General features: G+C 42.2%; 2 protein-coding genes across 3 annotated transcripts in view; both read right to left on the bottom strand.

Annotated features, from left to right (window-relative positions):
- Positions 1-35: 35 nt before the first annotated feature.
- Positions 36-7096, bottom strand: efhc1 (EF-hand domain (C-terminal) containing 1). Its single transcript, XM_050058612.1, has 10 exons — positions 6740-7096; positions 4624-4845; positions 4250-4537; positions 4000-4149; positions 3506-3698; positions 3001-3227; positions 2743-2883; positions 2397-2610; positions 1575-1727; positions 36-1443 (listed from the first exon to the last, which is right to left on the bottom strand). Exons 1-10 carry the CDS (start codon positions 6803-6805, stop codon positions 1415-1417), a joined length of 1683 nt encoding a protein of 560 aa, XP_049914569.1. The 5' UTR covers positions 6806-7096; the 3' UTR covers positions 36-1414.
- Positions 7097-8981: 1885 nt separating this feature from the next.
- LOC126398948 (protein eva-1 homolog A) overlaps positions 8982-15704 on the bottom strand; it is a 110739-nt gene continuing 104016 nt past the window's right edge. For both annotated transcript variants that reach the window (XM_050058613.1, XM_050058614.1), the window contains 2 exons: positions 13280-13456; positions 8982-10199 (listed from right to left, as the gene is read on the bottom strand). In XM_050058613.1, the coding sequence (XP_049914570.1) occupies positions 9820-10199; positions 13280-13456 (557 nt within the window). In that variant the 3' untranslated portion in view covers positions 8982-9819. The remainder of the gene's footprint in view (positions 10200-13279; positions 13457-15704) is intronic.

Genomic DNA, 15704 nt, shown 5'->3' on the forward strand with positions numbered 1-15704 from the left:
GGTAAATGGACACTGATTCATGCAGATTTACAAAGGATTTTCCTACATATCCAATTTTCTTTCTTTATATAGTGAACCAAAGCAGCAATTAAAATATATATTGGAGGGTTGTCCCTTGTCACTGATTCTGTTTGTGATATTCATAGACAGGATCTCAAGGGGGGAGGTAAGTGTCTGCTTTAGGGACCTCCAGGATGCACTGGGGCAGTTTGCAGTTGAGTGTGAAGTACCACCAAGTCTGAGGCTATGGTTCTCTGCCGAAAAACAATGGATTACCCCCTCTGGGTAAGGAAAGAGTTACTGCTCCAAGTAAAGGAGTTCAAGTATCTCAGTCTTACGAGTGAGGGTAAAATGGAGCGTGAGATGGAGAGGCAGTTTGGTGCAGCTTCATCAGTGATACAGGTGCTGTGCCAGACTGTCAAGGTGAAGAAGAAGCTGAGCCAGAAGGCAAAGCTTTTGATTGACTGGCCCATCTACATCCTAACCCTCACCTATGGCCTTGAGCTGCAGGTGGTGACAGGAAGAATGAGATTTGGGATACAAGAGGCTGAAAGGAGCTCAGCCTTAGAGATACGGTGAGGAGCTCAGGCATTTAAAGGGAGCTCAGGGTAGAGCTGCTGCTCCTTCATGTCGAAAGGGGCCAGTTGAGGTGAAAGGAGGCAGCTGATCAGGATGCCTCCTGGGCCCACTGTCTTTATGTTATTTGTCAGGTAGCCCACATGAAGTCTGAGTATAGTGTCAATCATTTATGTTGTCATGTGTCATTTATGTAGACCGTAGCTTTCATTTATTATATATTTGCATAGTATACTGTGTAGCTGTACTTGCTAATGATAAATGATATAATAAAACAGGAAATGAGTTTGACATTTTTGAAAGATTTGGTCCCCTTTATCGTTAATTCGATGGCTACAGTCTTGCAGTAAAAAGCAGGGTGATTAGGCAGTTCTCAACAGGGTGGTGGAGGTGGACTCAATCAAGGGTAGCACTGAGCACAGTGGAGCCACCTTCACTTCTGCTTTTAGCTGAATGCTAATGCCAGTATGCTAAAAGCATCCCTGGTTTGACCGTCAGTTTGCTCTATGTGGCTGAGGAAACATAGTGTTCTTGATAAAATGTACTCGCTTGATTGCCCAATTCTAACTTAACTTTGCATTTTTGATCAGATTTGACGTTCGGCTTTGGCAACTGCCTGGTATATGCCCTATATAGGAAGGATATTTTGAGGTCAACCACACCAACACCAAAAAGCTGTATTTTTTATTTCCAGAAGCTGTCAGATTCTGCCAAATAAATCAACTTTTCTGCAGCTGGTCCAGTATTTATTTATAGTGTCAAGATACATTCTGTAGAGGCTTTCATTTGTGGTCTGATTTAGTGCAGAGTGTACAATGCAATCCAGCCTTGCCTGACATCACGAAGATGGCTCTGCTACATCGTCACCTGATAAAGATAGATAAAAAAAAAGGGGTGTACATTGTTAAAGTCCAAAATTTTAAAAAGTAAAGTGACATCTACTGACAGAAGTTTCTAGAGATGTGTGTTTTGCTGACTTGCTGATTTGATTTATTTACCATTTTGGTCAGCTGGCTGGTTATTTGCCATCTTCACACCCAGCTTCTGGCGCAAAGAATCCAGTGTCTGACAAGGGATCTGGCTTGCGTTGGACTCTAGGTACGTCAGCACGTAGTGGTCAGCGTCAGTCAGCACAAAGCAGTGGCTGAAAACTACAAAAACAGACAAGAGAAGAGCGAAAGATGCAGTGAGCTGAGATTTTAGCTAACTTATCTATTGATCTCCTACTGGAAAATGGAATCTAACTTGAAGGTGGAGTCTGCGATTCTGGAGAAAGATTGTTGATATCTAAATTCAACACCCAAACAAACGCACCCCTCCTACAGACTTAGACTTCATTGTCCCAGAGGAGAAATTCTTTTTCCCAGCACTGCACATTATCAGACAACAGCAACCAGTGCTCCTTCAGAAGCTCCTGTAATATCTCTGATGTCATTTATGTTTCATTACTATCATGGTGTAGCTCCGTTCCTCATGGGTGAGGACGTGGAAGAGGGAGAGAAGCTGGCATAGTTTTAGATGGCTCGGTCCAAGCCACTCCAAGCCAGGGTTGTATGAGGACCACATTTTTTTCAGTGCACACAGAGAACACGAAGCTAACTGGAGGAGTGTATTGGATTAGAATTGCAGATTTCACCTTTAAAATATAATTCTGGATAAAGCTTGATTTATCTCAGAAGACATGGAAGGCAGCAACATGAGTTATTCCTGCTAATTCCTTGGAGAAAAGATGCCCTAGTTTCTGAATAAAAAATATTTCTTTTGGAAACCAACACACGATAATGGGAAAATAAATACAGGTTGATAAAGTGAAACGTTACCCTCCACAGTGGCTCCAATAGCAAAGTCTGCAGGTGAGTAGAACTCAGGCTTGTCCACCGTAGAGCCCGGTTTGGGGATGCGTGTCTTTTCCAGGAACTTGCCACCGATGATACCAGAGTTGCGAGTGGGCTTTTCAAAAATACTGATCATGTCATTGGACAGGAAGTAGGACAGTATGAAACGTCGGCACTCATCTTCAGGATTCTGGGAGTCCTGGAATGTCAGTAACACAGGCAAACTTCAGCAAGGAGGTACAGTTTCAGTTTTGGTGAAAGCAGCCACTAGTCATTCAGAATATTTAGTCAAAGGAGCAGCATAAACATGTTCTCATTCATGCTGACTTACCAGCCTGGCACTGTAGCGCAACACTTTGTGGTCGTTTTCCAGCATCTTTAGCACATTCTTTTTGGGAGGCTCGGGAATTAAAGACAAACAGTTCTGCAGAGAGTCTTCAAGTGAGCCAAAACCATTATAGGGGGGAACCTCCTGTAAACACAGACAGGAGAGGGTTATAAATGAGAAGACGATTATCATTTATTAAGTCACATACCTTCAGGGAATACCGATGATATAGTTTTTTAAAGGCAAACAAAAGTTTCTCACCTTCTTGGTCTCCTGAAGCAGGTCAGTCTTTTTTGGAACCTCTGAAGGTTTGATCTCCACATCAGGGTGGTTCTTTTGATAATACTCTTTAGTGAAACCATCACAGTCATACAGCAGGAAGCGACGGCCCAGCAGCGTCATCGTTTGTCCCACCTTGAAGTCTTTGGGGGAGTAGTACTCATCTACTTCCTGTTTTGAAACCTCCAGCACGCAGCTGGGAAATGTCTCTGATAATAAATAAGAAGAGAATTGTTATTGATGTTAGTTTCTTTTTAGACATCTTTTATATCTCTTAAAAAATGACTCTGCTTTTTCTGTAGTGCATAAAATTGTTGACAAAAACAGTATAACTAATACTCAGTTACAGGGCAAGAGACGCTTACTAAAAGCATTCACTTTTACTGTTTACATGACTACATGCAAAGAGATACCTGACCAACGCACTGTACCAGATTTAATGCAATTACACAGCTAAAAGTGGAACAGACACATCATTGCCTCTCACCGGACTCTGGTTTGATCTTCTTGGGCAGCTTCTGCCTGCGCATCAGGACAGGAAAGGGATCCCGGCCGCTGTTGGGTTCGTGGACCTCTCTGATCTCTACCGTGTTGTCCACCAGGAAATACTGGATGGTAACAGGCCTGGTGTCCCCGAACAGAGAGTCACTGTCATCCCACAGGGCAAAGAAACGCAGCACCTGACCAAGAAGAGGTGAAGAGCCTGGAGTTAGATTGTTAGTGTGCCAAATGCATTCATAATTCCCCAACTGGTAGTGGTGTTGTGAGTGTCGTCTCTTAATCCATATTTACACTTGCTGCTGTCTACTATTAGTGTGAAATTTGCAAAAGCAAATACAACATAATAATAACAATAACTTCCTTTTCTAATTTGCTTTAATAGGAGATGTTACTGTACCCATGCTTCTCTGTTAATAGCCGTCCAGATTAGAGTTGGTAATATTTACCTAGTTAGTTTGGAACGGAGGGAATTTCTGTTACCTTACGATCCATGGTGAGAAACTGGTGCATGCAGTCAAATTCGGAGGGTGTTGTGTAGGAAGGCTGAGGCTGTATGCGACGTTCGCTGTAAGGATCCACAGGCATCGGCTCAGGGTCGTTCACAACAATGCCCTCACTTTCCATGAACTCCTTTACATGATGAGTGACAGGCAGAGAGTAGTTAGAGCAACAGACAATAATGAAGACACACAAAGCACTGCAAGAGCATTCACACAGGTGAGTGTTGTACCTTTGTGAAAGCATCACACTGTGTGATATGGTACTTGACCCCGTACACCTCCAGGTCCATGCCAACATTGAGCTCTTTCCACTGGTAATGCTCTCCAAATTCATTCTTGGGCAAACGCTGGCGTTTGATCCGTTTCCCCTGTGGTATCCCAGAATTCTCCACCATGGGCTCAATGATGCACATACTGTCATCCTCCAGGTAGTAGTAAATGACCACAGGGCGCACGCGGCACTCCTCTTCAGGGGAAAACTGGATATTTTCTAGAAAGTACCCATAGAAACGCAGCACCTACAAGACAAGAGAGTGGTGAGACAAACATTTAATTGAACAGCAAGAAAAATCTTCAAATACTGGTCTTCTTGGCCTTATTGTACCTTCTTGTCAAGAGCCACATGAGCTGGGATGAATTCTTTCTCCATGCTCTGGTCAAGGGAGCCGTAAATAATGTCTGGTGTCTCAAACGACAGCTCACTGATCTCCTGCTGGATCAACTGCTCTGATAAAAGAGGAGCCTGTCCAATGCCCACAGTGGGGCGACTGGGCAGAGCAAAGCCATTCTTATAGCCAAGTGTCTGGGGACGATGGAAGGCTGACTTCTGCAGAGAAATATTCAAGAGGGAATACATTAGCTTTGGTAAATAACAACAGAAACACAAATTAAAGTACATGAAATAAATGCAACACTGATGCAAGTGTAAACACAAAGGTCAATTATCATCTGAGCCTGCTGTCCATAACAATAGACCTTTTTCACAGTTGACATTTTCACATGGCATTCTAGTCATCCGACCACTCAAAGCACTTTTTACACAAGTCACATTCACCCATTCACACACGTGGCCGAGACTGCCATGCAAGGTGCCGCCTGCTACTCAGTTTCATCCTTGGTCAAGGATACTTTGACATGCAGACAGGAGGAGCCAGGGATCGAACCGGTGATCTCCCGATTGGTGGACGACCCACCCTACCTCTGAGCCACAGCCGCCCCAAAGTACTGCACTTAAGTGCAATTTTGAGGTACTTGTACTTTACCTGAGTCTTTTCTTTTCATGCCACTTTATACTTCTAGTCCACTACATTTCATAAGGTAATATTTTACTTTTTACTTAAATGCATTTTCTGACAGCTTTACTTACAAGTTACTTTACAAATTAAGAGTTTTGTACAAAAATATTATGTTTTGTTACGAATTAAACTCCCCAACAATTCATACAAGTAGTTGACTGACAGAAAATTAATTGTCAACTATTTTGATAAATAATTCTTTCAGTTATTTTAAATATTTTACATCTTTTGAGTGTTTTTCCTTTATTTTTAATAAGATTTTTTTCTCCATGGGGTACTTTTGCTTTTATTACTTTAAGTACTGTCAAACTTAAATTAAACGCCCAGTCCCTGAGTTAATTTTTTTAATGGAAGCTCTTCGGATATATAAAACCAGGTTGTTGGCTACTTCAAATTATGTGTCCATTCCTCTATTACCCTTGTCTGTAAGGGTCCACAAACCAAAAAATTCTAAAGGGTTTTTCATAAATATTATAAGCCGTAAGGTGTGATTATTGTGAGTATCCTCGAGTGCCATAACTTTCTCTCTCTTTAATGTGCTGTCTGTCAGCACTAGATTAAATAAATGATTCATAATTGATATATTATCTGAAGCTTTATTTTTAAACAGGTAACATTCATACTGGTTTACATTAACAATTTGGTTTTATTTCCCATCTTTGCTGAGAGACAGTTTTGTGCAAAAGGAATGAAAGGCCTGTCCCATATAGCCTGTCTCAAATATAGGCCCATTGATTTCAACCCAGGCTATTAAATGAAGGTTTACAGTACATTATCCTAATTACACGTACTTACTTTTACTTGAGTAACATTTTCAATACAGAGCTTTTACTTGCTTGCTAACAGTACTTTTACTTGTGTAAAGGGACTGAAAACACTGTCATAGCAGGAAAAGCACAGCTGTATTTAATAACACTAATGATGGCTGCATTCCACTTAGAGGAAACCCTGATATTGTTCATGCTGGCTCACTAACAAAGCTTACTGGGACACTTATTTGAACTACACCATCATTAATGTTACCAGTTTTACCTCTGTTCTCCTACTATGGCAACACAAAATGTCTGCTGTGAAAAAGGTCTATACTGTGCAATTAAAGTGCTATATGAGAGGTGGACAGAATAATAGCAACGCCTGTACATGTCATATAACACAACCCTGGAATAAACACTCGTTTAATTTCGTGAATTTCAGCTAATAGCGTCCTAAATTAGTTTTAAATGTCACCTTCTTTAACTTTATTGGACGTAAAGACTGGAAGAATGCAGGAATGACATTTACATTACATAAAGTGAACAGCGTTTTTTCTTACGTTTAACTTATAACTAATATTAAACGTTAAAACCTTACGTAACTTAACTCCACACATTTTAAATTAGCGTTAACCTAGCTAGTTTAACGTTAACTTTAACGGGCAGTTCTTACCGTTACATCCCGAAAAGTGTATCCTGGTAAAAATGGCAGTCCATGGCTGTTCCAGTTCCAAGACATTGTTGCTATTAAAGTATTATTTGTTCACCACAAGAAGTTGAACAGTACTAGTTAGTGGTTTTAAGCTAACTAAGTTAGCTAAGTCAGGTCGTGTTACCATGTAAAGCTACACTACAGCTCCGCAGTGCTGAGTTTATGGTATCCATGGTAACGGCACGACAGTAACAGTTTCAAGTAAATAAAGTGAAGTAAACAAATATTCATAAAAACCATAGCTTAAAAAATAAAACAAAAAAATAAAGCTATATCATGAATGATAAGGAATTAATATTGGCAAACATTTAAAAAATAGTAAAAAGCAAAACTGCATATCCTCCATAATATGACGTCATATCTATTCAGCAGTTTCCTGTGTCGAGAAGCTTTAGTGCTACAATTAAAGTAGTTATATTAGAAAATTATTTGCCATAGCTGCAATTATTGATCATAAACGGGTGACTTTTATTCACACACTCCTACACACAACCTGAAATTCTCTAACTTCACCACTAGGGGGCTCGCAACACCAATAAATCTCACTACTAGCAATGCCCATAGGTCATCCATCATTAACACACATGGGAGTTCATGACTGTATTGTACAGTGTGTTTACTGTCTATAAGTATAGTATGACATTAATATGAGATTACAGCAGTTCCTATCTCAGAGTGCCACAGTATAGAGCAAGCACTGTACATGATTGGAGTAGAATACAAGCATCATGCACCATATTGGGCCCTTTCCATCAGCTATACGGTCAAATTTCAGGAATCTTGGTGTTATTTTTGATCAGGCCATGCATTTTGATCATCATGTTCAACCACTGACCCATACTTGTTTTATTCAGCAAAGAAATATTGCAAAGATCAGGCCTGAGGTGTCTCGACCCGAGCTGGAGATGATTATCCATGCTTTTGTGTCCTCCCGGCTGGACTACTGTAGTTCTCTTTTTATTTGTCTGAACAAATCCTCTCTGAATCGTCTTCAAATAATCCAGAGACGGAGGTCCAACAGGTCAACCCCCATTCACTTCAAGATACTTGTTCTTGCATATAGAGCCCTCCACAGTCCGGCACCTGAACACATCAGTGATCTCCTCCATCCCTATATTGTCAGTAGGTCCTTAAGATCTTCAGAACTGGATCTACTGGCTGTCCCCTGCTCCAGACTCCAGACCCATCTTTTCAAAATGGCCTTTGTCCCACCCTAAATTGTCCAGTGCTTGTTCCCTGGTATGTTTCTGTTTGGGGCCTCAGTAGCCCGATCTGCTCTGTTTTACTTTCTTTTTGTTGCCTTGTTTTATTTGTTTATTTCCTTTGTTTTTATTGATTGCATGTTTCATTGTTGGATTTTTTGGGCGCACTTTGTGAATTTCATTTCTGTGAAAGGTGCTATATCAAATACATTCTATTATTATTCTATTATTTGAAGTGACATTTTAAAATCTCATAAGAAAATGTGCAATATCAAACAAAACATTTTTTTTCAACACAGTTTATTCCAAGCACAGGAGTCATATTTTGGTCTCACTTTACCAGCTATCGGCACATTTTAATCCCATTCAAATTTTAAACACAATAACTGTCTTTATAAAAACTATATAGAGTGGCAGTCTTTATGCGGATGACCCCTAATATGTCCTGTGTGCTCTCAAGTTAAACTCTCAGTCAGGAAAATAGCAAGCTCTTTATGAAAACTATTAATATCTCTACGCTCGAATCCAGGGCAGCGCAAACAGAACTGGACTGACAATAGCTTATTTTATTAAACTGGCGACATGACTTAAGAGACGCAGGTGTCACGTTCGCTGCGAACCTTTCCTCCAGTGCTGGTTCCTTCTCCAGATGATGAACAGAGGTTACCACAAACATCTGGTGTAGCACTGGGATCTTTGAAGTAAGTTGACACAAGACCTGAAATTTGCACTGGCATATTCTGGTCATTTGCATCTGGGCTGAACAGCAAGTGCAACGTGTGACCAAGACAGCAACTGTAATAATAAAAGGGAATACATATATGATCAATCATGTGACCAGTTATTGGGTTATTCACCAGCTGCACTCGTGACAACAGTGACTTAATAGCTAGAAAAGGCACTGCACTGTGAATTAAACATACTGTATCAAAAAAAATAAGGTTAAATCACTAAACCTCTTTGAGGTTCTTTATATGATATTTCTAAATCTTTTCTTTAAATGCTGACATTAGCTGTTTAAATGGGCCGATCCCCCCTTTTTTTTTTAGGAAGCAAATACATCAACCAAACACAGAAACACTAGGATTGCATCCCTGAGGTGCCAGACAACCTTCGCCAAGTATAAAAATATCTCATAATAAACCATACTTGAGAACAAAAATACACAACACCAATAAACTATTAAATATTATAAAATAGATTTCATAAGGGTTGAGATGAATTCCCCCAAAAATATCTTTTGGTTTTTATAAAGTTCAAAAGGCAGCATGGTTATTCACTGTGGAAAGATTGTCTCACGTTGTCCCGTCGTACGCTTCGTCCTGCGTTACGCGGCCCCTCTGTTAAGTCCACACTTGAATACTGGAGGGTGCCGAGCGTGACGCTCTGAGTGTCGCAGTCTTTTCGCAGCTGCCTCGCATTCTGTGTAAAGCAGAGCCATCTGAGGCCTTGGTCCTTCAGTCACCATGTAGTCTCTACAGGCCTATGTGTGTCTAAGGCGGCTAACCCATAAATCCCCACTTCAAAAAGGAGTGCTGAGGTCACGGGCAAGGCGGTGTAGCCTTTCACCTCGTGCTTCCGGCAGAAAGAGGTGAGCTTACCACGCAGAGAGGGAGCTTATTCTCTTACTGAACGGGGTACAGCTTATGATACCCAGAGGAGAATGCAAACCAGCAGAGTGGGAGCACTTTCGTCCCAAGTCTGCCAAACCTTTCACCGGTCTCATCAGTGTCAGTTTGCACGATAAAGCTTCATGTCTGTGTCTCGTGCCTCTTCCAACCCAAGTGCGTCCTAAATTTTGTTCAAGTAAGCTTTCTATAAAAAGCCCCTAAGCAGTCCTCAGTAATACCGATTGAGGCTCCGTGTCCCGGGGATGTCAGGCTGCCCGTTCATCCAGATCTCCCGGATGATTCGCTCCCTCTCCTCCAGCCTCTGCGCCCTCTCCAACTCCTCCGCCGACGTGAACACATTCATGTTTAGTGTGCGTTCGAATCGCCGGTGCCGCCTCGCCGACAGATCTGAAGTGGTGTCCCAGTCTGAGTCCGAGTCGCTGGAGTCGGAGGACGAGTCGGCGGGGCGCGCTCGCTTCTTGGCAGGAGGCCGCTGGCGGGGCTGGCAGTCGGTGCGGCAGGAGATCTGGACCACCAGGGCGAAGAGTGTGAGGAAGAGGCCCAAGCACACACCGCAGACGAAGAAGAGCGCTGCCCTCTCTGGGTGGTCTGTTATAGGGGAGAGAAACAGAATATAAAGTGCTGCATTGAGTTGATTTCTTACAGAGCACACGTCAAACATTTAATTGAAGCTTTTTGACTGATGTTGGGTCTTTTTTATTTTCCTCTGACCTGCTCAGCCTGCTCTGTTAGAAAATATTTCACTTGATGGCTCACTCACTGTAATGAACATTGGCTGCAGACTCACAGATCACATTACTGACTTCCCAGGCTTGGTAACTTGGTTTGGCAAAAATGTCTCACAGATTCTGCTGCCCTGCTATGTGCTGCAATTCATTTTCAGGAGTTTATTTTCACATGTTGTTAATGCTGGTTAATGTGTCCCAACACCTCAAGCTCCAGGTAGACAAGAGCTGCTTTTCCTCTGCCTAATATGGTCTGTCTTTCACTACTGACAGAACCAAAGTGAGACGCATTCCATCCATCTATGACTTTGGCAAGATCCTATGAGGCCTGCTGTGTAGCCGCTGCTCCATCGTGTACATTTCTCTCTGTAACATTACTCAGAACTTTCGGGCCTGATTACTGTGACTGCTCTTTTCTGGCTTCCACGCACACTCATAGACACTCACAGCTCACCTAGACTGTTGAAGTGTTGCTTACCCTAAAAAAAATCATACCTAATAAATAAGTTTGTTTGACAGTCTCTTGACTTTAGCCCTTTGTTTACTTTCCTCACTTTAGTTTCTCTTTTTTTTTGCAGTGAGCTGAACTGCCATTCATTCCATTTTAATTTTTCCTGTAATCACTTATCCTGTCAGGGGTCGCGGGGGGCTGGAGCCTATCCCAGCTGACACTGGGTGAGAGGCAGGGTACACCCTGGACAGGTCACCAGACTATCACAGGGCTGACACATGGAGACAGACAACCATTCACACTCACATTCACATCTATGGGCAATTTAGAGTCAGCAATTAACCTGCATGTCTTTGGACTGTGGGAGGAAGCCGGAGTACCCAGAGAAACCCACACTGACACAGGGAGAACATGCAGAGAACGCCTCACTCCAGGTTTGAACCAGGAATCCTCTTGCTTTGAGGTGACACTGTTAACCAACCATACACTGTGTATCAGCTCAGTGCCGTTCCTTTCATTTGTACTGAGGTTTGCAGATAATTAGACCCCCAGACATTCAAGAAGTTCCAAATGAAAAAGGTTGAGCTAGAGCTGACCTTACAAAGGTTTATCTTCCATTACACATTATAGTGTGTGTTTATTTGACTGCATGACTAATGCATTTCACTATAAACTGTTTGAGTTTATTTCAGTGAATAACACAGGAAGTTTCCAAACAACCAAACTATTGCAGCGTCTGTTTTGGCAGCTGGTTGAAGCAGGTTAACCGTGTGTGTGTGTGTGTGTGTGTGTGTGTGTGTGTGTGTGTGTGTGTGTATGTAGCCTGTTATCTCTGCCAAACATCTGCATTCCTCTGGCCCACATTTACCCACATTTCAGTCCCAGGAAAAAGGAAAAAGGAAACAGGGAAATTTTATGCAAGAGATAGCATGCCACACACGTGTACCACACATGAAACCATGCACTCAAATCCCAGTGTCGCTAATACTACTGTCTAAGAAGGAATCTTGATCTGATGAGGCCTTTAAATATTAAATGTCCCATGTTGTAAAAAGTCTGATTTCCATGTCTTTTTAATATAAAGCAGGTATAGGTGCTACATATAAATCCTGTGACAGTATCAAAACACAGTCCACAGAGAAATGCTCACAGTCCGTATTCAGAAACTGTGCCTTTAAACGAGTTGTCAGGACTTCCGTGAAGATGTGATGTCACAGACTGTTTCAAACCTGAAACATTATAAATGGGTCCCTTTGTATTTCCTGTTGGAATGTTTTACAGTGTATGTGAAGTAAACATGAACACAAGCTGTTGCCTTGCAACGCAATTCCAGTGAGATGGTCTATAAAGATAGACAGAGTTGCCACAGTCCCTTTAAAGCAGAGTCCTGCACTGGGTCAGGTACCCACAGGTAAAAATGATAAAATGCCTTGTGTGAGAAAGCTGCTCTTGATTGGTCAGAATTTCCATGTGGGAAAAATCCAGGAAGTAAACAAAGCATTGAAGAAGAGTACACTTGCAAGATAAATGTGACACTTTCTAATGTCACAATGGAGGGACAACTACGCAGGTTGATTTTAGCGCTGCTCATCGTGGACTATATTGCTGTCATTGTTCATTTTAGTCAAACCATACAGTTTGAAAACGAGGCTCCAACTAGAAAACAATGTTTTGATGCATTGGATGTGCTGAATGTGCATATTAAGGCAGTACAGGAGGAGGTGCACATTAATAATCCTCCAGGACTGTAACATGCTCATGTTTAACCCAAACTATGTGTCATGTGACTGCAGTTGGTTCAGATCCAGGTCGGAACACGTTCTCACCATAAACAAACAGCACCAGAGTTCATTTGTAACTGGACCGAGACCACCTCTTCAAGAAGGTCTCGGTCCAGTTGTTTTGGTGCACACCTAAGTGTGATTGCTGTGTTCACACCTGCCCAAATGAACCGCAGTTAGGGGGCAAACGAACTTGAGTTCTACTGAACCGAACCAAACAAGGCAGGTGTGAAAGCACCCTTAATGACAGGTAAGGGGTCGGTTCTGGTATTGAGCTTTATGGGTATGGGTGGGTGCGGGTTTTCAAAAAGGGACCCGTGCAGGACTCTGCTTTACAGTCATTCCCACAGCTGCTAAGATGGTGCAGAGATGCTGAAAGCGCAGGAACACTGACCAATCAGAGCAAACTGGGCTAGTTTAAGGAGGGGAGGCTCAAAGAGACAGGTACTAAAACGTGTTTCAGACGGAGGGTGAGGGTGATTACAGGTATATTCAGGCAGACCGTCTGAGAAAAATAATGCACTTTCTGAACATTGAAGCACGTTAACATAGTGGAAACCAAAAATACTGGAATAGACCTGGAAATAAGCATCATAGGGGACATTTAAGATCCAGCCCTATTCTCGACTAATGATAATAATCAGACCATGATCTCTTACTTACCTGAATCTTGTAATGTGATGTCACACAAGAAAATGGATGTTGCCCTACCTGATATATAAGTGTAGGCTGCCAGTGCGTTGCTGATGAGGGACATGTTGGTGGTAGAGGTGGAGTTGATGATGGGATTCATGCCTGGGGGCCGCAGTGGACTCTCTCCTCCACCTCCTCCTCCGGCTTCTGAAAACTTCTCCTCGTTGGGGTTCGTCTCCCTAATCTTCTTCCTATCTGTAAAAGCAGAAAAAGTTTATCTAACAACATAAAGCAGACTATACTCTATCAGGATTTAGCACTTGAATTGATTTGAAAAAGAACTAGAATACACCCAACCTTGAAGCAGACATTCAATGACACACATGGAGTGTGTTTCCAACATTTCATTACCACATGTGGAGTCACATTATGACGGCGCTGGTTCTCTCATTTACAGTAAAGTAAGAGTGAATTGTCTCTGAGGTATTGTGACTACAGCTCCGAGACCACTGAGTCATCTGCAGTCTGGCGGTGGTTTTCAGATTTTAGGAGATACGCTTCTGTAAAAAGATGCATCATACATAAAGATGCACACATGTTCGCAGAGGGCTGTGTGATTCAGAAGATAACACAACATCCGCTTCTGTCAAACTCATTCTGACTCAGGTCGTTAACAGAACCACATGGGAGACGTTTGCGCTTTGGCAACATTTCAAAAGCTTCCCCTAAAATCTCAGAACTCTATTTATAGACGAGAACAACTGTTTCCCTCCTCTGGATTTCCATCACAGTGACTTCTCGGGGTGTTTACACGCTGGCTTGTGTTGTTTATGCAAGAGTCAAGGAGTTGAGAGGAGAGAACAGGGGAGCGCAGGGTGATTTGATTACATCGATTTATACGAACTTTCTGAGTAAAGTCACATCTAGTTAACCTTAAGAAGTGTTTAGGTGGGACATGTAACTACTGTAACTTTAGCTCCATGAATAAGCAACCATTAAGCCAACGCAGCCAAAATAAACCTAAGCCTCAACTCGGTGTGCATTTGTGCGCACTCATATTTACACACTTGATTCTTTTGTCAGTGCAGGTGAGCATGCTTTAGTGACCTGTCACACACACCAATGACCTCTAATTGCAGACTCTCTCAAGGTGTGTCAGGCTCCCTTTATCTGATAAATGCAGTTTAGACTGGAATTGCTCACTGAGGAGGTAAATGTTTCCACCTGGACCCTCTGCTGCGGTGCACACATCAGCTAACGTTCGACCAACACACCTTAGGCTCTGTCTAACACACATGAAAACAGGCAGGCGGATCGTCAATAGAAAACACTTCTAGTGATTAAATATACAGGCTACGTAACTATGGAAAATCACATTTAATATTCCAATTACTTACTTTCACTTTTCATACTTAATCCTGCATCTACTTTGCGTCTCTGCCTGACACCGAGTGATATCCAGTATTTTATGTTTTCATTATCAGCAATAGAGGTGTGTGAGCAATAGACATAAAAGGATCTGGGTAGATATGATGGCATCATGGCTGAAAGGACAAAAAAAACAGGACTTGACTGAAAGAAAAACACAGTAGTGGCCTAATGATCTCCGGGAATTTCCAGTGCAGAAACACCACACAGCAACAAACAGTTAGGACCAAAGATGGAGACACTAAAGAGTCAGCATCTTGCAGAGCATTAAGCCCAGGTCAGACCAAAGACTCGCAACGAGACGAGTTGAAACAGGCAACTACTTGCAATGCGGCATTCTGCAACGCTCTAAAAACCTGGCGGATCACACCAATGCAACTAGATGAGATGGTGTATCATCTCTATGCAACAACTCTCTGTACTTCTGTTTTGATTTCCAGGTTTTTCAAGCTTATTTTGTGGCTGAATATAATTTGTATGGCACACAGCCAGGCTGGAGAGCAGGTGTGTAGTAGAGAGGAGCATGGAGAACTTTGAAAACTTTATGGTGGTTACTTCTTTTTATACATCTCTTAGTTATTCAGTTGCTCTTTCAAAGTTGGTGCAAAATAATTTGGATCACTATTTAAGTGTTGCTTGGGCAGAGACAGGCGGTATTTTGTGATGGCATGTCATTGCATCTCGCTGGTAAAGGAGCTAAAATTAGCATGTTCACCTGGGTGTTGTGTTCCCATCGATGCCGATCAAATACCTGTGACAACGGCATGTTAGTGGGTGTCAGTGGGTTTTTTGTGCATTGGGAAAGGGGCTCAAGATTAGTACTATCAAATCAGTATCTGACTGAATTTGTCCCCCCCTATTCCTGAGTTATGGCATCGAATAAGATAAGCGTTTTTGCAGAATATTATGATGTCACAGTGAAGTTCACCTTCGACCTTTTGGATATGAAATGTCATCACTTCATCATTATATCCTGTTAGGGGCTGTACACATGCCGCGTCTTTAACCGCCTGGAAAATGCAAGGTCGGGCGCTGGGTGCTACTTTTTTGAGCCAGCTGTCAGGAGCATGGCAGC

Source organism: Epinephelus moara, chromosome 12 (genome assembly GCF_006386435.1).
Source record: "Epinephelus moara isolate mb chromosome 12, YSFRI_EMoa_1.0, whole genome shotgun sequence".
Classification (NCBI taxonomy): domain Eukaryota; kingdom Metazoa; phylum Chordata; class Actinopteri; order Perciformes; family Serranidae; genus Epinephelus; species Epinephelus moara.